The 25,331-nt window shown below is 49.3% G+C and overlaps 1 protein-coding gene across 1 annotated transcript in view; it reads right to left on the reverse strand.

Moving 5' to 3' along the window:
* Ptpn1 (protein tyrosine phosphatase non-receptor type 1) overlaps window positions 1-17,086 on the reverse strand; it is a 48,562-nt gene extending 31,476 nt beyond the window's left edge. The window contains exon 1 of the mRNA XM_057780869.1: window positions 16,895-17,086. Coding sequence (XP_057636852.1) covers window positions 16,895-16,957 — 63 coding nt within the window. The 5' untranslated portion in view covers window positions 16,958-17,086. The remainder of the gene's footprint in view (window positions 1-16,894) is intronic.
* Window positions 17,087-25,331: the final 8,245 nt, after the last annotated feature.

Here is a 25,331-nt window from a genome sequence, read left to right on the forward strand (position 1 = left end):
TTCTCGCTAGCTCTTCATGTTTAGAAGGTCCCCGGCTACAAAACTCATGCTAAGGGAGCTGCTTCCTGCAGGCTGACAGCCTGACTCAGTCCTTCCACTTCCTCTCAGCTCAGCGCAGCTCCCACCACTGCCATCTCTCCCTGGGCCAGCGCCCTAGAACACAAAGCTGGAGTGGCAGCGCCTGTGCGTGCCAGGGGCGTGCAAAAGAGGAACATCAACATGGCCTAGATGGGCCCTCTCAGCTGAAGTGTAGGCACATGCAAAGTTCTGTGAGAGTCACCAACAAGCTTGGTAGGGGCTAAACTAATAATACGCATGCACATGAGGAAAAAAAAAAAACCACAGAACACAGTAATCCTAGGCCTCCCTGTTGGCCCAGCACACAGGAACTTTCTATGTGCTAGCCCTGAGAGACACAAACCACAGACAGACTCATCAGTAAGTAACCAACCATCAGTCACAGCATAGTCACGCTGATGCTGTGGGAGGAGCCAGGCACCCAACACAGATCTGGGAAAGAACCATCAGAGGGGGTGCAGGGAGAGATGCCTCAGGTGCACCTGGGAGGAAGAACGAGAATTCTCTCCAGGGAAGGCAGACAGTACATGCAAGGTTTCACAGTGACAGAATCAGTTCAGGACAGAACAGAGCCTTCGAAGTTGCACCCAATATGGGGAAGGCAGTGCTCTGAATTCAAGGCCTCCAGTATTTAAGAGTAAATATATATGAGACAGAGATGGGCAGTGGCTGGGGCAACATCGGGGAGTTAAAGAACAAACAGGGACACACTCAGGATCCAGGCCCAGGATAAACCAGAGAGGTAGAGATTTTTTAAAAAAGAGAGAGAAAGCTATGGGAACCAAAGACAATGTTCAGGAAGTTCTGGGGCGCTCTCAGTGCCACCCACATCCATGAGGAGTGCAATGCCCAACTCCACAGTGACAATGGTCAAGAACACAACAGAGCAGAGCATAACGGCCTTTAATCCAAGCACTTGGAGGCACAGCAGGGGCATCTCTGTGAGTTTGAGGCCAGCCTGGTCTACATAGCATTCCAGAACAGCCAGAGCTACACAGAGATTTTGTTTCAAAACAAAAACAAAGCAAAAAGAAAAAAAAAGAGAGGGGCAGAAGAACTGAGAGAGGAAGAGAGAGAGAGAGAGAGAGAGAGAGAGAGAGAGAGAGAGAGAGAGAGAGAGAGAGAGAGGAAGCAGACAGAGGTCAACCACACTAAATGGTGCTCAATCAGGATGTGAAGCATCATGGGTGAGAAAAGCGGAAGATAGCTAGCACAGAGGACCTCCGTGTCAGACATTATGTCAGTGGCTTGGGAACATGAAGCTCAGCTTCCCTGTGCCTGGGAGTAACTGGAAGGTGAACAATGGGCACAGTGCTAATTTACTGCAAAATCTACCTGCAGCTACAGGACTCAGGAAGGTGAGGCAGGAAGGCCTGTGTTTAAGGCCAAACTGGGCTACAAGTCCAGATGTGGAAGGAAATGTGGAACATAAAGTTCCCAGGACACTGACACAGCCCAGGAGTGGTGCAGCAGTCTTGAGAGGGAGACAAGACAGACCCTGAGCCAGGTAAAGTGGAGGAACAAAGAACGAAGGGAAGGGCATGCTTAAAATCCAAGCAGCACAAGCAAGGCCAGGCTAAACTCCCAGCCCAGCACAGCAACTCAGAAGAGCCCCAAACCACGACTGTGGGCAAGCGCACACACCCGCACCTCTCCAACCCCAAGGGGTTTCCCTCTCCTGTCAGAGAGTAATCAAGGAACTGGGCTGCAAGGCAAAGCTTGTACTGTGCAAGCCCCATTGCTCTCCTGAAGGTGTTTGTCTAGTGCCAGTGTTGGGCCACGGACAGCTGTGTCTCCGCAAACAGGTCCACAGGCGTGGGACTATGAACAGTTTCTCTGCTCTACCACATGGGCTAAGATAAGTACTCAGACATACACGTGAAGGCACAGTAAAACCAGACAGGGACAGCTACGACCCAAGTCACTCCACCTTGAAGACAAAGCAGCACTGCTTGTTCTAGGTCGTCCTCCACCAGTAAGGGAAAACCCTCTCTGAGGTCTTCAAGCCATTAGTAATCAGCCATTTGCTTCTGTTCTGAGAATGCATCTTTGTGTGTAACCCAGACTGGCCTCAAACTCACAATCCCCCTGCCTCAGCCTCCCAAGTGCTGGGGCTACAGCTGTGTGTTCTCATGCCCAGTGCAGGAATTGTTTTTTAAAAACTACTTGTACTGGCCGAGGATATGGCTCAGTGGTAGAGCCTGGCATGCAGAAGCTCTGGGATTCATTCTCAGCACTGCATGCTTGTGCACAGACACAGACAGACACAGACAGACAGACAGACAGACACACACAGAGAGAGAGAGAGAGAGAGAGAGAGAGAGAGAGAGAGAGAGAGAGAGAGAGAATGTGATGTGCTCTGAGGCTTCTCATATACATAAGCTTCATAACCAGAATTAAAAGAAGGAAAGAAGGGCTGGGACTACACCTCAGTGGTAGGATACTAGCCTCGCATGAGAGGCCATGGGTTCAATTCCTAGCACCACCAACACCCCCAAAGTAAACAGTTGAGACTTTCAGAAGGATGGTGTCTGTAGATAATTAGCTTTGACTGTTTCTATGTGGTCAGGAGGTTAATGACTGTAAATAGAAAACTGGCAGTAAGCACTAAGCTATCCACAGCTACTTGAGATAATTTTTGTTTTTAAATTTACTTAACCACAAGTCTCACAAGTTGTAATCCTATGTGAAGGGTTAAATGCCTAAACATCTGTGACTCAGCCATTCAGAGTGAGATAACTCTATCTAAATTACAAAAGTAGGGAATTGGGGAGAATGCCCAGTATATAAAGGCACTTTGTCACTTAGCCTGACACCCTGAACTTTATTCCTAGGCTCCACATGACAGAAAGAGAACCAACTCCTGCAAGTTGTTCTCTGATCTTCACATACATACGACAGAGACACACAGAAGACATGGACACACACAGACACACAGATATAGACATACATACCCAAATACAGAAGCAGAAAGAGGGCTAGGGATAGAGCTCAGGGGTAGAGTGCTTGCCTAGCATGTGTGAAGCTTGAGGTCCAACCTAGAGCACTGTAATAATAGGAACAACAACAAAATAGATGGTTATAATTGATTTATTTTGTTTATTTATTTATTTATTTTTTGAGGCAGGGTTTGTCTGTGTATCCCTGGCTGTCCAGGAACTTGCTCTGTAGACCTGGCTGGCCTCAAACTCAGAGATCGGCGTGCCCTGGAATGATCTTAAATCTTCTTACAAGGTACTATACTTGAAAGTCACTCAAAGAAAAACCACGTGGATAACAAGAACTACTAGTAAACAGACCATATGATAGGAGAAGCCACCCAACACGATTAAAAATATCCCTTAAAATCCACAAACACCTGAGACCTTTACTCTCAGTGCCTGCTGCAGACTAAGGGCCGACGACACTCGCACCTTCAGTATACTCTTAGGAAAAAGACAGTCAGTGTCTGAAGTATGTTTACTTCTTTTGCAATAGGAACTTGCGTACCCCAGGCTGGCACTCACTGTAGAGCTGAAGCTCCTCCTGCCTCTACTTCCCCAGCACTGGGATTCTACACATGTGCCGTCACGCTTGGTTCATGCAGAGATGGGGATCAAACCCAGGGCTTTATGCACACTAGACTAGCTAATCCTCAGTCCCTGATTCTTCCTGGGAGTCTTTTATTTTCTGTGCAGATGTTACTTCATCACAACGGACACTGGTGCCCCGTCTAGTAATGTGTTGTCTTTAAATGCTGGCACCTATTATGTCACCCCGACAGAGGGGACAGATAAGAAGGCAGGGAAAATGTGTGTGAACACATAAGGAGAGACAGGAGTTGTTCTCCACTTGGATTCCTAGCTCTCATGGGAGCAGAGTTCCTATCACTGTGACCTGGGACTCTGTCACCTGGACTACAAGCTCCTAAGGGCAGGGAGCTTCCTGCCCAGCACTGCCTATCACAGAGCATGGGGGCCCAGCGGCTGGGGCACCTGACAATGAGCTAAGCTGGCAGTCAGGGGCTTAGAGCTAGAAGAGCACGGCTGAGAACACCAGAGTCCTGAGGCTGGCCCTGAACTGAGACTGTGCCATCTGCCCAGTGGTGCAGAGTGCTCCAGTGCGGAACTGGTTTTGTCCTTCGGGGACTCTGCTTTGTGAGGGAAGGTACAAAGCTCAGAACAAAGAACCAACTGTTTCACAGTGTGAAGAACTGCCAATAACGATGGCTTGTTTTTTCTTGTTGCACACACACATCTCTATGAGTTACAGGTGTTCCAGAGAAAGCTTGTCCCTTAATTTGCTTGAGGGGACTGTCGTTGCTTTTACTACTCTCTCCATGCAAGTCTTCCAAGGCTGACTTCACCCCTGGACAGAGGGGGACAGACTGGAGAAATCATTAAGCACAAACTCAAACACTTGACACATAGCACTCTAACAAGCCATGGAGCCAGGCATTAAAACAAGCTTCTAGCATTTCTCAGCACAAACAAACTTGGACATATTACTCTTCCCACAGGGTCCATCGAATTTAACTGCCCACTGGTCACCAAACATGATTCTTGGAAGTCAAGCACAGGACTACAATCCCAGCACCGGGGAGGCCAAGGCATAAGGAGATGTGAGGCCATTCTGGGTTACACAAGGAGACTATAAAACACACCACCACATGCACACAGAGAAAGTTCTTGGAAACAGCTGAACATAGGACAAAAATAAAATCACACTCAGTTGTCTTGGTGGAAAAAGAGTGATGATGGCTTCCAATTTCCTTTAAAGTAGCAGGGACCTGAGGATGAAGGGAGGCTGGCAGGAAAGGAGCCACTGCAGATGGTGGTCTTACTCCGTATTGTGCAGTCAGGGGATCTCCCCTGGGGCCACCTTCACCCCTCTACTCTGATTTTGTTAGTGACACCACACCAACCATGTTCCAAACCAAACACCGTGCCAGTCCCAGCACTAACAATGTACTTAAAGAACCCCAACCTGCCATGACTCGAGGCCCCAAGGATTGGCAGCACACAGCACCAGGGACAACGTAAGCCCATGGGACTGAGACAAAGTGAAGACTGCAGTCATGTCCAACCAAAGAAGCAGTGACCCTTGGCTCCAGGACCAGGGCCAAGGTAGTTCACACAGCAGGACCCTGGTTCTTTTTTTTTAATTTTTTTTAATATTTATTTATTATGTATACAATATTCTGTCTGTGTGCATGTCTGCAGGCCAGAAGAGGGCACCAGACCTCTTTACAGACGGTTGTGAGCCACCATGTGGTTGCCAGGAATTGAACTCAGGACCTTTGGAAGAGCAGGTAATGCTCTTAACCACTGAGCCATCTCTCCAGCCCCAGGACCCTGGTTCTAAGGCATATCATGCTTCCCCCATAGCCACATCAAAATATAACCCCTAATAGGCTCCTTTTTCTTTTTCTTTTTAATTTTCCAGACAGGGTTTCTCTGTAGTTTTTGGAGCCTGTCCTGGAACTAGCTCTTGTAGACCAGGCTGGCTTCAAACTCACAGAGATCCACCTGCCTCTGCCTCCAGAGTGCTGGGATTAAAGGTTTGCGCCACCACCAACCGGCTAGGCTCCTTTTTCTAAAAATAGTGCAGACCGACAAATGACTGTGGGTAGTCAATTAGTGACATCTAGGTAGGAGGTTACAAAGTCAGGCAAAAGTCAGCTCTACAATCAATCATCCTGATGACCCAGGGAGGCTGTGCACATGGAAGCTCAGGCAGTGGCCACACTAGCAGTAACTGGAAAGATGGACTGCAGTCACTGGGGAGCTGGTGAAGAACACTGAGGCTCTATGACCCAACGGTCTTCCACAAACACTCCTTATTACAAACCCTGTGGTGAAGGCACTGCACAGAACCTGGGCTCAAAGAGAACTCAGACGGTGGGTGCTGTGCCAAATAAGGCAGAATGAGGCTGGGGTCTGATGACAAAACCCAACAATTGCAGCTTCAGACACAAGAACGTCAAAGGCAACTTCACTCACATTCATTACATTTAGGAATTTATAAAACATACTGATTTACAACCTCAAAGGACATCTTATTTCTAAGGATGAACAAAAGTTCTTATGGTTCTAACTGGGGTATTGTGAAATTTTAAAGTTTATGTCCCTCTTGGAGATGAGCAGGATCACAAAGTAGCCACAGTGATGCCAAACCCAGGGTAAGAACACAAAGTCTCCATTCTTCCAGAAATGCCAGACCTCTTCTAATTCAAATGACTACAGTTGGGGGCAAAAGATGCAGGCTATGCTGTCAGGCTGTGGTTGTTCTCAGCCTGCATGCCACAGATTGGACACCAGGTAACTCCTCAAAGACCCAGAGCAGCCTGTGTGGGAACCTGATCTCATTGTCTCTTATCTTTGGGAGTGCCTGTCCTGCGTGGATGGTGAAGGAGAGCCTCACAGCCTGGGACTAAAGCTTTGGCACGCAGAGTCCTGCTAAGAGTAACCAGAAACAAAGACAAACAATGCCTATAATGCGGAGGAGGCTGAGGAAGGCCTCTCAATCAGTCTGCAGAGTCTCTGAGTGGCACACTGCCTTTGATCCCCTTGGCAAAAGCTGCATACTTCAAACAAAGAGCAGAGCTACTTGCTGGGACAGGAGGGTGTCGCTGAGCAAAGGAGTCGGTGTGGAAATAATCTCCCCAGGATCCCACTTGCAGCTGCCCCAGAGCACCAAGAAGGCAGCTTCTGAAACAGAGCCGAGGGCAGAACACAGGCAGTGCCCTGCATTCAAATGTGTCTCTCTAGAAAGTGAGCCTTAATGGTGAAGGCCATAAAATGAGCCGTGAACAAGAGACTACTAAAGTTAGCACAGACCACGGATACTCATCACTTCCTTTATGATCTATAACACCAGCAGTAAAGGCATTTGCAAAAGAAAGATGAAGGGACGCTTGGCTCTGCCCCTCCTCTGCCCAGACGGCCTTGGCCCTGGACACTGAATGGAGACTGCCAAGGGTGGCAATTCGCTGACGTGAAGGTGAGCCAAGGGCAGCCAGTAGAGCCCGGTTTGCCCTGAAAAATAAAAAGCACGTTTCACACAGTTCATCAGTGGTTAGAGAACCACCACCCCGTCACACTGAAGACAGGAAGTTGTAGAAGATGGCCCACACCCATCTCCAATTGCATGGCAACAGCAGCTGGGGAATGCCATGCTCCTTTACCTCTGTAGGCCTGTCTACTAAGGCCAGGACTCCCACCTTTCAAAAGCAACACCTTCCGACAGCTTTACTGAGAAGACCATAGTGGCTGCCACCAAGGGGTAGAGCAAGTTGCAAAAACGGACTGGCTGAAGAGCAACCCTTCATGGAAAGCCACTTGCTTGTCAACCTTTGGCTTCGAATGGTGATTCCCTCTGTTCCATAATTGCTTAATTTTGTGATATGTTTATTTGGGATGAAGAGAGGTGGTTCAAGTTCACAAAGAATAAAGCAAGAAGATAGAGCCTGCTGTCTGCTGCTAGCCAGCTTCAACGGTGTCAGCCAAACTGGCAAAGCATTCCCACTAGCAGAGAGTAGAGCAAACGTGGGCAGTCCTCTGCACTGTAACAGACTACATACTGCCCCAGGTGCTGATGCTTCTAGGATTTACCCGTGAGAAACACAGGAAGACTGGAGTGGTATGTTATTTGTATTTTGATAAAGAAATCTTACCTGAAGACCAGAAGCAAAGCTAAAGCCACTAGAGGTTAGGCAAAGGTGACACACACCTTTAATCCCATGATTTTGGAGACAGAGGCAGATGGGTCTCTGTGAGTTCAAGGCTACCCCGGGCTACACAAGATCAATGCAGAAACAACTCCAGGTGGTGGTGGCTCACACCTTTAATCCCAGCACTAGAGGGAATGAAATGAGAGGAAAGGCTTTGTTTGTTTAGTCTGTGGTCTGCCGGCCTTGGTAGAGGTAAGACTTCTCCAGTGGCCTGACTGCTTTGCTTTTCTAGTTTTCGGGTTGAACCCAATTTGCCTCTGGGTTTGTATTATTTGTGCTACAGAAGACACAGTAGCTAGTGCAGGCATCACCTGGCAGCCAGCCTACCTGGCACATCATGCTCGTGAAGTCAGATCACTCAATCCTAAAACAGCATGAGTAGCCGTGGACCAGTCTGCGCTCTCCACGTCTCTAGTGTGCTTTTTCCGCAAAGAGACCCTGGTGTACAAGTGTTCACTGTCCAGTCCAAGTAATGTGCTAAAATCAGACCACAGCCAATAGGCTTCCATGGTGTAAGTGGTTGCTCACGTACAATAAAGTGGATGCTGTTCCTGAAACTGTCTCTGGAGTGGTCCATCTCCTTGCCTTTTACCAACCCATGGACATTGCTATCTTGTCGGGGACAGGCTGGTAACACCAGCAATCTAGAAAGGCTGGGATACCACATGACTGGGACACAGAACCCTCTGAAACCCAGCTTCAAGAAATGGTGTATTCTCAAGTTCAAGAGAACTGTGAACCTGCTGAGGCTAAATCACCTGCTGTAACTAGGGCTGCCCAGAGATGTGGCCTCATGTGACTGACAGCTTCCTCCTCAGTGCCACATGGCTTCACCGACCTACAAGGTGGCAGGAGGCTATTAGGCACAGGAGAGCAATCACAGCAGGGGTCTCACTCAAGCTGCACCAAGGAACAATCAATGGCAACACCCAAAGTAATAACTACACAAGAAAATGCCCTCCTCACAGTAACACCAGGAGCTGGAGAGACAGGCCGCTCTTCCTGTAGTACAGTGCCCAGCACCAATGGCATGGTATACCTGTAACTCCAGCTGCAAGGAATCCTACGCCCTCTTCTGGCCTATGTGGGAACCTGCAACACATATGCTCACCTGCACCCAGACATGGAGAAAGAAGACAGGCACACACCTTGTAAAAAAAAAAAAAAAAAAAAAGCAGCAGCAACAGCAACCACTGGTGTTCTCTCGCAGGCCCTTCTCTCTAGAACTCAGTCACACATGTTTGACTCAGAGAGGGCCTGCTTTGTGTTTATCCTTCTAGAAGCAAAAAACTCTGCTGGGATAGGAGAACAGTACACAAGTTACAAGGGGCAAACCCACAACACAACAATGCTCGGCTGGGGTGTGTGGTTTACTGACACACTCTCTCTCAGTCAGTTCCTTATTTATTCGACTGAATAAGGCTGTGCTCAGAAGGGACTCCATCTGAGACGTCACGGACATGTGCATTGCTGTAGACAACTCTGCCACGGCACGTGTCTTTCGAGCGGCCAGTCTGCTCAGAATGAACAGCAAGTTGGTGGCTGGAATTCAGTCACTATTTAAGTAAGCTTCCTCCTTGGGATGAGGTGTGCTGGGCAGTGAGATGGCCTGAGAAGTAAAGGCACCTGCTGCCAAAGCTGGTGACCCAAGTTCCATCCCCAGGACCCAAAAGTGGAAGGGGAGAACCAACTTCCTCAGTCTGTCCTCTGACTTGACACATGGGTGAACACACAAGTAAATAAACAACACTCTTTGGAAAGGAAATGGTGTATCCATAACACTGAAAAAGAAAAAAGGCACAAGAAACTGTTTCCAGACAGAGATGTGGCAAGGAGCCCCTCTCTGATCAATGCACCTTCAGAATGGTACTCTGGGAGCCCAGTTTGCTGCACTCATCCTCTAGGCCGCCAATCAGCCACAAAAGCCACAGACACAGCCCAGACTTTTCCCTATAAAAAAAACCAACCCACCAATCAAACGAACAAAAACAACAACCCCCAAAACAGCAACAAAAAACAAACAAAAATCCAGATCTGGCTGAAAGAGAAGGACCTGGGGACACGAGACCATTTGGCCCCCCAGGTCCCTTTACCAGGTGGCATAGGCTTGGATATATTTCCCAGAGAAAACCAAGACCCACCACTCAGCCAACAGGCTGATGCTGACTGAGTGCACAGTGAAGGGCTGAGGCACTCACTACTTAGTGAGTATTGGCATCTAAGAAACGCCAGTCACAGACTGGATGGTTTCCTGAGCATTTGAAACTGGACCATCACATACAAGGCTGGACACCACTCACACACGGAAGCATGGTTCTACCTACAGTGTGACCTGTGCCAAAGTCATAGGAGTATTAGACTCAGGCTTGGACTCTGGCTATTAGGGGGAAAGGCAGCCTGTGAGATATGGCAGTCCTTGTTGCCAGTTTTCAGACATTCAAAATCTACGGACTGTCAGCAAAGGCTTGGGATGTGTCAGACATGATGGTACATGCCTGTAGTCCCAGGAATTCAGTGACTGAGGCAGGAGAGTTGTGAGTTTCGGGGCAACTTGAGCTCCATAGTGAAAACCTGTGTCAAAAATAAAGAGAATTAGGGACTGAGGGGAGGGAAGACCAGTTGGCAGAGTGCATGCCTAGGGGACCTGTGATTCATACCCCACCACACACACACTGCATAAACCCAGCACAGCAGCACACACTATGGAAAAGGGGGCGGGGATAAGGGTTCAAGGTCAGTTTGATACTTAGTTAGCCCGGGATGCCTACGACCCTGTCTCTAAAGGAAGAGAAGAAAAGCCGCTGAGGTGTCTGAAGTGGAGCTGAGGAAGGGAGACTGTGGCACAGGGTGTCTCCAGATTGAATGGTTCTGTCCAGTGGTGGGGACTTAGGTACTTTCTCCTGGAGGCCAGCAGATGTGTAAACTCTCAACTTATTCAAATGAAGCTGAGAGCAGATGTGGGCTCTCTCTAAAATTACAACATAAGGGCAGCTGCCCCTCGTGCACCCCGCTTTCGTGAACTCTCAAGAGTCAGTTCCTCTGTCTTTTACAGGAAAAGCACCCAAGCACTGACTCGAGAAGGATGCCTAACTGTGGCCGGACACTCACTTTCCCATGTTGCTCACTCCAGGGAGCCCTCTCAGTGAGAACCTTGAATGTCCCTTGAGAATGAAAGAAAAAAACAAAAACAAAACAAACAAAAAAACCCAAAAAACCACCAACTCTTTTAAGCTGCTAGCCACACTAGCAAGCCTATAAATTTCTGAGCCTAACCGTATGAGCTGGTGGATGTCTTCAGTTTTACAAGGGTTATTTAAGAACAATAAGAATTTTTATGACTTAAGGTGAACTTAATGGTCAGCTAGTTCAGGTTCTTTTTATTAGAGGGAGGGAGAGAAAGGGGGAGTGAAGAAACGAGGCAGAAAGATGGGAGCCACCTGGCTCTAGTTGAGACTGTAACACACGGCCAGCCAACGAGAACATCAGATGAGGAAAAAGTTACACTCTTCCCTTGATTGACACTGAGATAGTCTAGTGAGATGGGCTGAACAACACTTGCCTTTACTAACTGGAGTCTGACAGAGAACCATATCTTATTTCCCAGAATTAAAATGAAGTGTGAATCGCAGCACTGAGTGTGGACTTAACGGGTGTCATGAAAGTGACAGGCTCAGTGCTATTGTTTTTTTTGTTTGTTTTGTGTTTTTGAACAGGGTCTCATCATGTAGCACTGACTGTCCTGAAATGCACTAGGTAGACCAGGCTGGTCTCGAACTCACAGAGATCTACTTGTCTCTGTCTCCCAGATTAAAGGCTAAAGGCATGCACCACCAGACCCAACTTCAGTGCTATTAATAAAACAAGTCAGCCAGGAGGTGGTGGTGCATGCCTTTAATCTCAGCATTTGGGAGGAAGCAGCAGGAGGATCTCTTAAGGCCAGCCTGGTCTACAGAGCCAGTTCCAGGTGAGTCGGTGCTATACAGAGAAACTCTGTCTCGGGAATTTAAAAAAAAAAAGTACATTAGCAATAAACTGCAGAGTCTATGGGTGAAGAACCTGATAGGCCAGATTAGGAAGCAATAAGTTTGGGCTAGGAAGATGGCTCAGTGGGCAAAGCACTTGTCATACTGGTATGAGGACTGGATCCCCAGAACCCATGGAAAGCTGGGATAGAGAGCTGCCTATAACCCCAGGGCCACTACATGAGATGGGAGACCAGAATCCTAGCTGAGACAGGGAGCTGCCTATAACCCCAGTGCTGCTACATGAGATAGATGGGAGACCAGAATCCTCGGAAGCTCATAAGCCAGACATCCTGTTATAAACAAGATGGAAGAGCAAAACCAGCACCCAAGCTTGTCTTCTGACCTCTACATGTACACTATAGCACAGATACAAGCCCAGGTGCACATACATGCACACACACACACACACACACACACACACAGGCTGTACACACAACAAAATAAAGGCAATCAGCTTGTCATCTCTGCAGTGTGAAGGACATGTAAGTGTAGGCTGGCTTATGGGCACTTAGAACACCAAGGTGGGTGACAGGGTGACCAAGCAATGGAAGGTAGGGGAGGGACTCTCAGAGCTACTCAAGTCAAGCACTCCGGCCTACTCAAAACCCACTCAGGGCACCGTAGGTGCAGACGTCATCCAGAAGCAATGACTCAGACAGGACTCCAGGTTTCTAGAACATGCCCAGTCTTCTTGCCAGTACTAGCTACTGCTGGAGATGAGCACCAGTGCTGCATGAAAGAAGGGAAGGCAAAATACACAAGGAAGGAAGGGTTCTAGAAGAGACTAGAAAAGGAAAACTGTTTGGGGGGGGGTGAGTGTGGCAGCTCATGTCTATCAGAGTCCAGGCTGGGTCACACTGCAAGATGCATCTCATAGGGCTGGAGAAATGGCTCAGAGGTTAAAAGCACTGGCTGCTCTTCCAGAGGGCCTGAGTTCAATTCCCAGCACCCACATGATGGCTCACAATGATCTGTAATGAGACATGGCACCCTCCTCTGGACTGTAGGCATACACACAGACAGAACACCATATACATTAAAAAAAATATATGCATCTCATAAAACATCAAACAAAATCCCTAAGTGCCAGAGAGGTGGCTCAGGGGTACAATGCTTGCCTAGAGTGCATAAGGTACCATTCCAGCACCACCAAAAGAGAAAACAAAGAGAAAAGACAATTATCTCAGTAGATTATCATCCAAAAAGCCTCCACAGGGAGCTTCTCATCATTTCCATCTCAGCACTCAGTATACCAGCATTTCATTCCATTACTCAAAAATACCAGGTCCCGTAGTTCCTACTAAAATGCAAATGGAGCAAGGCAGGCCAGGAGCCTAGCAAAGGGATCTGGTCCTTGAAAACCATTTGCTCTTCCCTGTTTTCCCATTACCCAGCTGCTGGATCGGACACTGAATGGGTCCCACTCACTCCCCAGAGCGCCCAGCTACTGTAAACGCAGTCAGGTTGGCAACCAAGGGGTTTGTCCCTCCTGGCTCTGCTGGAACGCCCTGCTAATTTCCTACCAGCCCAGACAATTTCAAAGGTCTCACATCTCCTCAAAGTGCCCATTAGAAACCTAAATTTAGTTCATACAAACCAGGCCAAGCAAGAACATTTAGGTCTCAGAGGTCACTCAAAGTCTAAGAACTTCGCCAGGATGGTGGTGGCGCAGGCCTTTAATCCCAGCACTCGCGAGGCAGAGGCAGGCGGATCTCTGTGAGTTCGAGACCAGCCTGGTCTACAAGAGCTAGTTCCAGGACAGCTAGGACTGTTACACAGAGAAACCCTGTCTCCTAAAACAAAACAAACAAAAAATATAAGAACTTCCCAATCTCCATGTCACATACCCCCACCACACACATACATCAAAATGAATCATGGTGTATAAGTTTTTCTTTTCTACACAAACTATAAACACCGTCCCCCACCTCTGAAGTCAATGGTGTCTAAATAAACATTATTGGAAGGCATCTCCTAGAGCATGACAGCATCAGCCGTCTAGAACAGTAAGGAATTTTAGGGCATTACTGATAAAATAGGACTTTAACCCAGTGGGTTGTATTTTCACATGGAGGCAGCTATAACAAGTGTCAGGGGGAAGAGTGCCCCACCATACAATGACTGCCTGTAAAGGAGTTGTCTTGCCTTTAAGTCAGGAGCTACTGGGGAGAGAGATGCTCTTCATCTGAAACAAATCATTCACTGGAAGCGGCAGAATCAAAGCCTGACCACCGAAGGAGGGCAGTGTCCACACTCCTTCCGTACAATCAAGCCAAGTTTCCCACTAAAACATTTGCAAATTAATCCTTTTGCAAATTGTGAACGGTAGAAAGCAATTCTTCAGACTATTTCCATATGCAAACAACCCTGACTCTACAGGCCTAAAACAGTCCACAGCCTCAGCCACTTGTTAGCTAGCAGTAAAGTTGAGAAACGCCCAAGACTTGGTGCCTGAAGATATTTTTTTCTTAGGCTGCCACACATTTGAGTCCCCAGCACTCAAAAGTCCACTTTACTGTTTGTTCTCTGCCCATTTGTTACAGAGTCTGTAGATCTTTTTGGTCTACGTAGAAAAGAAATTAGAATAAGGAGAACTTATTTCGCTGCTGTGCTTATACAGTGTAAGCAAAGCTGCACACTCCTTTCTAATTGTGACAAGCTCAAGTAGGACTTTGGATAATGCTGCCCTTATTTTGACACACTATCAAACATTTATTAAAAAAAAAACAGGGGCTGGAGAGATGGCTCAGAGGTTAAGAGCATTGCCTGCTCTTCCAAAGGTCCTGAGTTCAATTCCCAGCCACCACATGGTGGCTCATAACCATCTGTAATGGGGTCTGGTGCTCTCTTCTGGCCAGCAGGCATATACACAGACAGAATATTGTATACATAATAAATAAATAAATAAATATTTAAAAAAAAAATCCTTCCATTTTCTACCAATTTCTTCACTACCATTTCAACACATTTCTTTGAACTCAAAAAAATAATGGCTTGGGTAAGTTGGCCGGTAAGTGACAACACACCTTTAATCAATCCCAGCACTCAGGAGACAGAGGCAGGTGGATCTCTTTGAATTCCAGGGCAGCCAGAGTGTTACACACAGAAACGCTGTCGGGGGGGGGGGGGGGGGGGGCAAAACAACCAGCCAACCAAAAAAGGTACACCTGTAAGATAAAGAGCTACTTTTAAAATGTAAAACAGGGACACACCTCCATATCCATCTTAGAAAACACAAATATTCACACCAGGAAATCCTATGGTGGGGGTGGAGGACACTTGGAACAAGCTGTGGAGACTCTGACCTCTTACTAACTTGTGGGGGCTTAAGTGTGGTAGAGAAATTGGAGAACGAGGGAAATGATTCCAAAGGCAGCCCACTACGAGCCAGCAGCATTCTTAACACAGCCTTAATAAGGCTGAGATGTCCGGGCAGGCCACTCCGACCTAAGAGTGCACAAATGTGCTCAGATCAGTCTATTTCAGTATTTAAGATCCAACTGTCTCCACTTGGGCCAGTTGGTTTAGTGAACACCATCCACACTTCAGAATGACTGACACGACAATTTCCACGCCATGTCACCCTGGTTTATCCTTGCACTCAATCTGATGTGGAAAATCTGCCCACAGATCTGACTCCTTAGTGGAATCCATCCAACTGTCTCAGAGACTAGACCTGGAACACAAACGCTGCTATTGATTGTTCTACTTACACAGATTACACTAGCTATAAATATCAGCCCCAAAGAAGCCTGACCCACATCACAGCCCAAGTAAAAAGAACCCTGTCAAGGAATCTGGAAATCAAGGCCACCCAAAAAAAGCTTTTGTCAGTCCAGCACACCACACAGCAGCTTGAGGCTTTTTACTTTTCCAAGTGAAGCTCAAAATAGATTTCAATTCTCCAGCTGATGGGTCTCACCCGCTGCCTTTGAACCCATAAGCTGAAAGCAGAATAAACTGCCTGCTCCCTTTACACAAGGAGCAGGATCTATTTTGCACATGCTTATTTAAGATGCTGGGCGAGTGTGGTTTTGGTTAATCCTCACAACCCCCGCACTGACATTTAATCGGAAGACTTATTTTCTTTAGAGGACTTAGTTGCTCGTAAAGACATCTTTGTGTTTTCAATTCGCTGTTTCATAGCCACAGAGAGAGAGAGAGAGAGAGAGAGAGAGAGAGAGAGAGAGAGAGAGAGAGAGAGAGAATCTACTTTCATAATATTTTATTTATGTACCACCAGACACCCTCAAGCAGACCGGATCTCAGAAAACAGGGCCATCTCAGCCCACGACCGAAGGATAAAAGACACTCATCAAGGAACGAGGCCATCTACATTTCCCTGCCTGGAAGGAAAGAGTTTGGCAACCGGAGGAATGGGATCTGTGTCCCCCTAGGTTAGTCGTCTAATCTCACGGTTTGCCGCTCCCTGTTCTTTCTGTTCAAAGAGCAAGCCTCCTTCTCTAGCAGCCCTGTCGTAATCCCCCTCTCCAAGGCAGCAGACTCTTTGGGTTCAGCCACCCCCACCTTAAATGTCTTTCTCTTCCCAACACTTGTCACCAGCTGCGATGATCTGTATTTGAGTGTCTGTTACTCCTCTCTGGGGCAGGGTAAGACTACGGTAGCGTTCAACACACACCATCTCCAGTGCCTAGAGTCGAACAGACTCCCCAACTCACGACCAACAAATGAATGGACAGGAATGGGTAAGGGGGCTGTCATCCTGGGGCCTCCACGACCGCACACCGAGGCCAGAGCAAAGGAAATGTGCGGGGGTGGGGTGGGGTGTTGCCGAGCTCACCTCCCTCCCCGGGAGACAAAGGAAGAGGGCCTGAGGTGGTCCGGTCCAGACAAGGAAGCAGCGGGGGTGTGGACCAGTGGGGACAAAGGGTGGCTGGGCCATGTCGGGGTGGGGGTGGGGGCTCAGGAGAGGACGCGGTCCGCGGAAAGAAGCAGGCGGCTGTGGGAGGGGGGGCGTACGAGCCCCGAGGGGGGTCTAGACGGCGGAGTCGCGCGACAGGGGTCTCCTGCTCCCGGAGGGCCGAGGAGACTGCGCGGCCTAGGGGCCCCAGCTCCGCACCTGGTAAATGGCCGCCCAGTTCCCGGCCTTGTCGATCTGTTCGAACTCCTTCTCCATCTCCATGGCGGGCCGGGCCGGCTGCCCACGTCCCCTCGGCCGTCCGCCGCGCTAGGCCGTGTCGCTCCGCGCCCCAAGGCCCGCCGCCCGCCGCCACCGCAGCCCCAGCCTCCCGAGCCGCGGCTTCTGCATGTCAAGCCGGCAGCCGGAAGTACGCACCCCGCCTCGCCGTGAGCTCCGCCCTCTTTACGGAAGGGCCAATCAAATAGCGAGAAGGCTCACCGGCACTTCCGCGGGGGCGGGGCCGGGGCGGAGCTGAGTGGAAGAGGCCTGGGCTAGAAAGAGATGACCGGCTGCGCGCGCCGCTAGCCGCTTCTCGGGTTCCGCGCTCGGGCGGGTGCGCGCCCGTTGCCCAGGCGACACCTGGCGGCGCGCCCAAGGCGCGTGGGCGGAGGCGGGATTGGCGGGACCGCGAGTTCGAGGCTCGAGCGTGCCCGTTGAGTCACGCGGCGAAGGCGTGGCGAAGGTGTGGCGAAGGCGTGGTAGTTGGGGTGTTGTGTTGGGGGGGAGGGGGAGCGGCATTTCCTGTCCCGTTCTTTCTGTTTTTACACCCCCCCCAGGGTTTCTCTGCGTAGCCCAGGCTACCCTGAAGCTCGCGCTGTAGAACAGGCTGGCCTCGAACTCATGGAGGTCCACCTGCCACTACTGCCTCCCAAGTGTTGAAATTACAGGCGTTCGCCACCACTCCAGGCTCCCCTCCGTATTTCTAACTCAGGGTTGCACTATACCAGGTTGACCTCCTAACTTGGTGTCAGGCCAAAGATGATCCTCCCACTATACCAGTTTGGCCTCCTAACTTGCTGTCAGGCCAAGGATGATCCTCTTGCCTTCACCTCCCACGTCTTGGAATCACAGGCATGTGTTGCAGGGGGATGAAATCAGAGCTCCTTGCGTGCTAGGACGCACTCTGCTCACTGAGCCACATCCCAGCTTCTTGTTTGTTTTAGACTGTGAGTCACTCTGTAGCCTGAGCTGGCCTGGAATTCCCTATGTAGCCTAGGCTGGCCTCCAGCTCACGATCCACTGGCCTTAGTCTCCCAGGTTTCATGCATGTGCCAACACCCGGCTGTCCACTTTGCTCTCGTGAAACAGGAGAATTTCATGAACTTTCTACCCAGGAAGAATGAGCGAAGGGGATCTGTGCTAGTTTCCTCTCAGGAAAATCCTAGTCAGATGTGGTGGTACTTACCTTTAAACCCAGCATTCCCGACATAGAGGCAAAGTTTGAGGCCAGCCTGTTCTACATGATGAGTTCCAGAACAGCCAGAGTTATACAGTGAGACTCTGTCTCAAAACAAATAAAAATAAATAAATAAATAAATAAATAAATAAATAAATAAATAAATAAATAAATAAATAAAATGAAATCTTCCTTGGGGTGATGGTGGTTCACAACTGTCTGTACCTCCGATTTCAGGCCCTCTCTGACCTCCAAGACACGGGGCACATGTGATACATGCAAACAAAACATTCATACAAATAAATCCAAAAACATTAAAAAGAAAGAAAGAGCAAAATCTCCCTGAGGAACTCATCTAGGTACAAATTCTCTGGTGTGTTCAGACTGCCCAGGGTGAATACTGAATGTTGAATCTGATTCCTAGGCTCCTTGAGGTAAAAGAATGGTGAGCTGCCGTCCTGTGGGAAGCTTGGCTGGAATTTGGAGTTGTTACCTTGCACTCTGGGCTCAGCAAATGATAAAAAGGAAGACTGCATGGGATAAGCGCCCTGTGCCCAGTGCTAGCTCCTGGTGTGGTAAACTCCAGCTTGCTCTTGGGGTGCAAAGCCCCCGTTTCCATTGATTCTCCACAACTAGAGGCATTTTGATTTCCCGTCTTAGGGCTGACCGGAGCCGTGCACAGAGACAAGTCTCTTATCCAAGGCAGCATTGCCGAGCTGAGCTAGCAGCTAGCAGAACATGCCTGGAATCCTAGCACTTGAGAAGCTAAGGCAGGAGGATCACCCAAAATGTGAGGCCAGTCTGGTCTACATAGTAAGTTCCAGGTACAGAGTGAAAACCCTGTTTTAAAAGGCCATGAGCAAAGCAGTCTTGCAAACAGGAAGGGAGGCTGGATTCCATCATGACCTTCCGAGGATCTCTAGTTTAGAAACTAGGCTGCCCTGGGCCAGACTCAGGTTCTGTGGTTCCATGATGTAGCCTGGGGTGGGTTCCTGGTAAGCTCTGCATCTTGGTTTTCTCCATTGTGAAAGGGGGATATGCCTACCTCGGGATGGGCAGCTGGTGGTGCACACGTTTAATCCCAGCACTCATGAAGCAGAGGCAGCTGGATCTCTATGAGTTTGAGGCCAGCCTGGTCTACAGAGCAAGTTTCAAGATAACCAGGGCTACCCAGAGAAACCCTAAAAATAAAAAAAATATATATTTAAAAAAAGAGCATCTACCTCATAAAAGGTGGTTGGGTTCATCAGGGGCTCAGCCACTATTTCAAATAGTAGCAAAAGGGTAAGTAGACAATTACTTTTTTCATGGCACACCTGCAATTTGAGGTCCAAGGACAACTTGCTAGGGGCAGTAGTCTTCTTCCATGTGTGAGAACCAGGGATCAAACTCAGTTTGTCAGGCTTGCCAGCAGGCAGCTATCCCCAGGGAGCCATCCCGCCATTCCATTAATCCTTGCTGGATGGAGACAGCTGCCTGATAAGCTATATCCTTAGAAACAGAGTACTCCCTGAAGAGAAAATTAAAGTTGACTATTCTGCCGAAAACTTCGAGACCCCACCCTTGGAGGCTGCTTAATAAAGCCGTTGCCTATGTAGACGGCTCTGAGACTCTGAGCAGGTGGGCGCCTCCTGTCCCATGGCACACATTTGAGGAGTAGCTCAGTGGGGTAAAGGTGACTCTTTCATCCATGTGTACAGAGCTCAGTGGATGAACGTATCACGTGCCCATCCTGAACCCAAGTGCTGCTCAGGCCTGCTGGATGTCACCCAGTGACTTGGAGCCCCCCATCCCTTTCTTTTTTGCAATGCTCAGGGTGAAGCCCGGGGCCCCCACTGCTAGGCAGTCGCTCTAATCCTGAGCCACATACCTTCCGTCTCTTTTTACATTGTATTTGACACAGTTTCACTAAAGTGCTTCAGCAGACCTTGAACCTTTGATCCTCCTGCCTCAGCCTCCTGCAAAGCTGGGATGAGAGGCCTGTGCCACCAGGTCCAGTCATTCACTGTTCACAAGGCCCCAGAGTTGACTGGCATGGCGGTACTCCTGATGCCCGAGACCCCTTCTCTGCTTCTTCTGTCTCCAGCAAGCTGTCTTTCCTTGGCAGTATCCCCATACCCTTGTCTTATTTCCACATCGTCTCCTGCTCCTCCTGTCTGACAAACCTTCCTGTTTTGTTCTGTAGGAACACTTGTCATTGTGTCCCAGATTGATGTGGCCGGTCCAGTGATCCACATCTCCTCCCAAGGCTCCCAAGTCAATTACATGCAAAATATTTTCCCAAATAAGGTCACACTGGTGATGTGACTTTTTCGGGGACCCACTTAACCCACTGAAGTGGCAGACGATGAAATCCCATCAGAAGTCCTAACTCTGGAGGAGAGACTGAGTCTCGGGGTGTCATAGGTCCACTGTCCATACACCAGCACCGGATATGGCCATGCCTTCCTGATGAAAACACCACGAGGCTTTCTTATTTTGCTTAAAAAAAAAGCCTGGTTCAGAGCTGGAGAAATGACCCTGTGGTTAGGAGCACTTATTACTCTAACAGAGGACCCTATCCAGTTCCCAGTCGCCACACAGTGACTCTCAACTGTCTGTAAGCTCTGGAGGATCCAGTGCTCCTTCGGCGCGCGTGCACACGCTCACACATACACACGCGCACGCGCACACACACACACTTAAACGAATGTGTGTATTTAAAAAAAAATAGCCAGCGATGGTGGCATATGCTTTTAATTCCAGCACTTGGGAGGCAGAGGCAGGCAGATCTCTATGAGTTCAAGGCCAGCTTGGTCTACAAAGTGAGTTCTAGGACAGCCAGGGCTGTTATACAGAGAAACCCTGGCTCAAAAAAAAGAACCAAAAAAACAAATACAAAACCACCACCACCAACAAAAACAAATGAAAATTAAAAACAAAAAAAAGTAGCGATCATCCCTAGCCCTAGCTCTCATGCCCAGGTGACCATGGTGACCTGCCCCATCTGCCTCCCCACCCTCTCTCTCCAGCGCCAGCTTCCCTCTACTCTGGGTCCCTCCCCAGTACGCCTGGCTGGTTTCCACCGCAGGACCTTTGTGCCATCCAGTCCCTACCAGGACCCTCTGTGTGTCTTCTCTCCCTTCAGGTCTCAAGCTGAGTATCACTTCCCAAGCAGGTCTCCGGCCTGCAGTTAATGCCCCCTCTGCTGCGCTTTTGCCAACTCATCTCCCAGCAGGACGGAACCTCTCCTTTTCCACGTCCCAAGCACCTGATGTTTGCTGGAAAGAGAGACTTCAATGACTCTAAGTGTCAACTTTCCCCGAAGCCCTGTGGACAAAGTCGGCCCTGCCAACCTAATGGTGGCTAATTAGAAAGTAAACAAGGCAGCCTGTGTCACCATGGCTAAAGCCCTTTCTAGTCAGGCAGGCCTGTGAAGTGCTCCAATGTTCTCCCTCAGGTTCACGACTTTCTCTTTCTTTTCTAAGGGAAGAAATCAACACTTCAAGTCAGTGACCAGTCAACTTTTTAATCATCCCAGGATGTGTGGTTGAGGAGGAGAGCTGTTTTTGAAACATGGGGCTATTGCTGACCCCTGACTGAGCGAGGCCAGCAAGTGACCTGGACAGTAGTGGCATTGGCCTATCAGTAGCTTAGAGGGTAGGATCCAAAGTAACAGTGAAGCTAAGATTTTAATGTTGCTCCATCTGGGAGGTCCCTACTCCTCCCCTGACAGCCCCATCCCCACCCCCTACTACGTGCTATGACTTGATGTGGTTTTATCATCATCCCTTGGCCACTAACTGTAAACTTTGTGACTATGTGGAGCTGAGTTGTGTTGCCCAACACCATCTTCCTTGAGCTGGAAGTCTGCAAGTCATTCTGCCCAAACCCCCACCCGTCCTTGGAAGGTTCTAGATATCAGGATGACAAGGGCTTCTTTGCCTCTGACAGACTGAATCCCTTCGATGGTCCAGCACAACTACTGAGTGCTAGGAGCCCACAGGCAGGAAGGGCGTGGTCCCGCCTCTTTGAGCATTAAGACTGGATTTCCTAGCCGAGTTGGGCACCTGGGTTGCTCCATCCTCCCAGGTTCTGAGATGAAGTACCAGTTGGGGAGTTCAGAGCACTGGCAGCGGAAGGCACAGGCTCCAGTCTGGGCTTCAGTTAAGCTCCAAAGTCCCTTGTTTGATTTTCTCAGGTGTAGACAGTTGCTGCTCAGAGGGAGTAAAGAGGAACAATCAATGCACATCCCAGCGCCAACAGTTGGCCTGGATCAGAGAGCGTGTGGCTGTCACGTCAGAGTTTCCGAGCCCAGCGTCTGCGTCTCACAGCCCGTGTGCCTGGACCAAGTTTCTTAACCTCTTAATGTTGGCCTAGATAATTTCCTATGAGAAAACCCAACTGAAAGTAGCTTTTGCAAAATGGGAAGTTTTTGGCTCACGAAAATGGGAAGTCAAAAAGCCTCTTGCTTCAGGCACAGTGTGATCTAGGGGCTCAATGTCATTCTGATTCTCTGCTTGCCCTGTGCTGGCTTTGGTCCTGGGTCAGCTTTCCTCTCTCACAGCACACATCCTGGCATGTCGTCTCCTAAGTCGCATGGAGGGAGGGACATATGTCATCTCTAAGCCAATCTCTGTCCAGAGGAGAACTTGGCAGATGAAAGAACCCAGGCTCACAGGGGTCAATGACTTAACCAAGGCCATGCAGCCAGCAAGGCTAAAGCAGGCTTTGAGTGCGGACCTCTAACCTCAGAGTCCGTGCCCTCCTGCAGGATGTTGTACAATCTCCCCAGAAATTCTCATGAGCTCTAAAAATAGCACAAGTGGCCCCGAGAATGCCAATCATGGTGACATCTACTACTTGAAAGACTAGGCGTGGTGGCACACGCCTGTAACCCTAGCACTAGTGGGTGGAGGCTGAAGGTCCAGAGGCACAAGGTCATCCTTGGCCATATAGAGGGTTCAAGTCCAGTCTGAGCTACATGAGACCCTGTCTCAAAAACACTGTGAAAGTCTATACTATTTGAATCCTATTTGAACTGCAGCACAGAGAGCTTGCCCACAGTTGGACAGGACTTGAACGTCGGGTGCTGAAGTTCTGTTCATTTGAGTTCTGTACCATTTCAGGAAGAGAGGTGGCCCCACCCGAAGCTCCGCCCCCGGAAAACATTTCAGACTTGAGTCCAAGCCATTATAAATAAACACACAAATATAATCCCAAACTGGCCGTCTCGTAAGAAAAGACGGAGGAGGAGGCATTTAGGGGAACGGGGGGGGGGGGGGAGGGGAGGGGGAGTCACGTGTGTGCTGAGAAAGGCTGCAGAGAGGCATGGGGGCGTGGCTGGAGGAGGGAAGTGGAACCCAGAGATGGAAATGAGGTTTGGCCTCCTGCTTTCAGCAAAGGTGGAGTCTGGGAGGGTTGCTAGAGGCCAGGGCACTTCTCCATCCTCCCTGATGGGATGGGGCAGTTGTTGCGCTGCTGTTCTGAGTATGGATCCTGGAACCTGGAACCTGGAGGCCTCGGGCAAACTACTTCCTCATCTCTCTGACCTTCAATTTTCTGTCTTACGTAAGGCCGAGAGGCATTAGTTAAATGAACCGAGCATCAAGTGCTCGGCTCTCCCAGGTGTGCAGTAAGGTCTTCGTACATTCGGTTCTAGTGGTGTCAACAGTGCAGGTACCAGCTAGCTCTAGAAGCTTCCTAATGCATGCTGTAACTTACATCTCTGGGGCTTCATTCGGCCGCCCCAAGTAGGGCTGGCTTGGTGTCTGCGACTCCTACAACCGCTCGGCCCCGCCCCCAGCCCAGCCTTGGTGGTTGTACTTTCATTAATCTTGAAATTGTAAATCACTTTTTACTTCTTATTTGTCTTTGCAGTGTTGGAGAATTGAACCCAGGGCCTTGTGTGTATCAGACAAGAGCTGTACCACTGAGCTACATCCCCAGCCCTCTTTAAATAGGTGGTCTTCGAGGGGTGATGTGAAGGATCCGGCTCTTGAAAGACACGTCTTAGTGACCCGGCAGAAGCAATTGAAGGGACAAGGGGAGTTTTGCTGTTGTTGGTTTACTTGTTTTCAATTCTTATATTTATAATATTTATTTGTTTGTTTGTTTGTTTATTTGTTTGTTTGGTGCACATGACTCCAAGGGAGAAAACAATACTGCCCAAACCGTGGGAGAGGCGTCCTGGAGCCGTTTCATCCTGGGCAGTGGGAATTTGGGGATGCAGCTTCTCACATCCTGGCAGGACCCGAAACAGGGTCAGGCTATAACCCAGTGATCACCCCAAGAGACCTGATGTTCACCAGCCAGACCTCCCAAAGGCCCCACAACACCCAAATAATGCCACCAGCCGGGCACCAAGTGTCCTGACACACGAGGCTCTAGGGGACATTTTATTTAAATCCAAACTAGAACAGAGTCAGAGCAGTCTCTTTGAAGATGATGTATAGTCTTGCCCTGTTCTTCTGGGAGAGACCAATGGCGGCCTGTCCTAAAACAGGGCGACTGCAGGAGTCACTTCTCTCCTTTGCCGTGTGGGTGGGTCCTGGGAATTGAACTTGGGTCAATCTTGGCAGCAAGTCTTTGCCCATCAAGCCAGTAATAGGGGTTGTTAAACGGATGTCTATATGCACTGGGTAGGAACCTCCCACTGGCTCTGGTGCTAAGTGAGCATCTCTTCGGCTCTCCGCAATGACCTGGTGGGAGGAAATTGAGGCCTGTGATTTGTCTTCGGTTGCATAGCGGTGAGGGGATTGCATGCATAAGCAGAGCAGATCTTTGGCCAGGCTGGGCCTTTGCTCCTCTGTGTGTGTGTGTGTGTGTGTGTGTGTGTGTGTGTGTGTGCAAGTGTGTGCACATGTGTGTGTGGAAACCAGAGGAAGCTTTGGGTGTCCTTCCTCAGATGCTGTCAATCTTGTTTTTGAGTCAGGGCTTCTCACTGACCTGGAGCTCACCAAGGTGTCAGGGCTGGCTGGCCCAGGAATCGGCCTGACTCTGCACTGCGGTTACTCAGCCTGGATCTCTCCCTCGTCCTCCGAGTTCTGCGGCTCAAACTCAGCTCTCACGCTGGGTCATCTGCTCAGAGAGACAGGGTCTCCCCCTTAGCTCAGGCTGACCTTGAACTCTTGTAGAACCTTTCTGTTTTAGTCTCTTTGGTGCTGGGCTCACAGGAGGGTGTTACCATGCCCAGACTCACATTCTGCATCTGGAGATGAA

The sequence above is a fragment of the Chionomys nivalis genome, chromosome 9 (assembly GCF_950005125.1).
Source record: "Chionomys nivalis chromosome 9, mChiNiv1.1, whole genome shotgun sequence".
NCBI lineage: Eukaryota > Metazoa > Chordata > Mammalia > Rodentia > Cricetidae > Chionomys > Chionomys nivalis.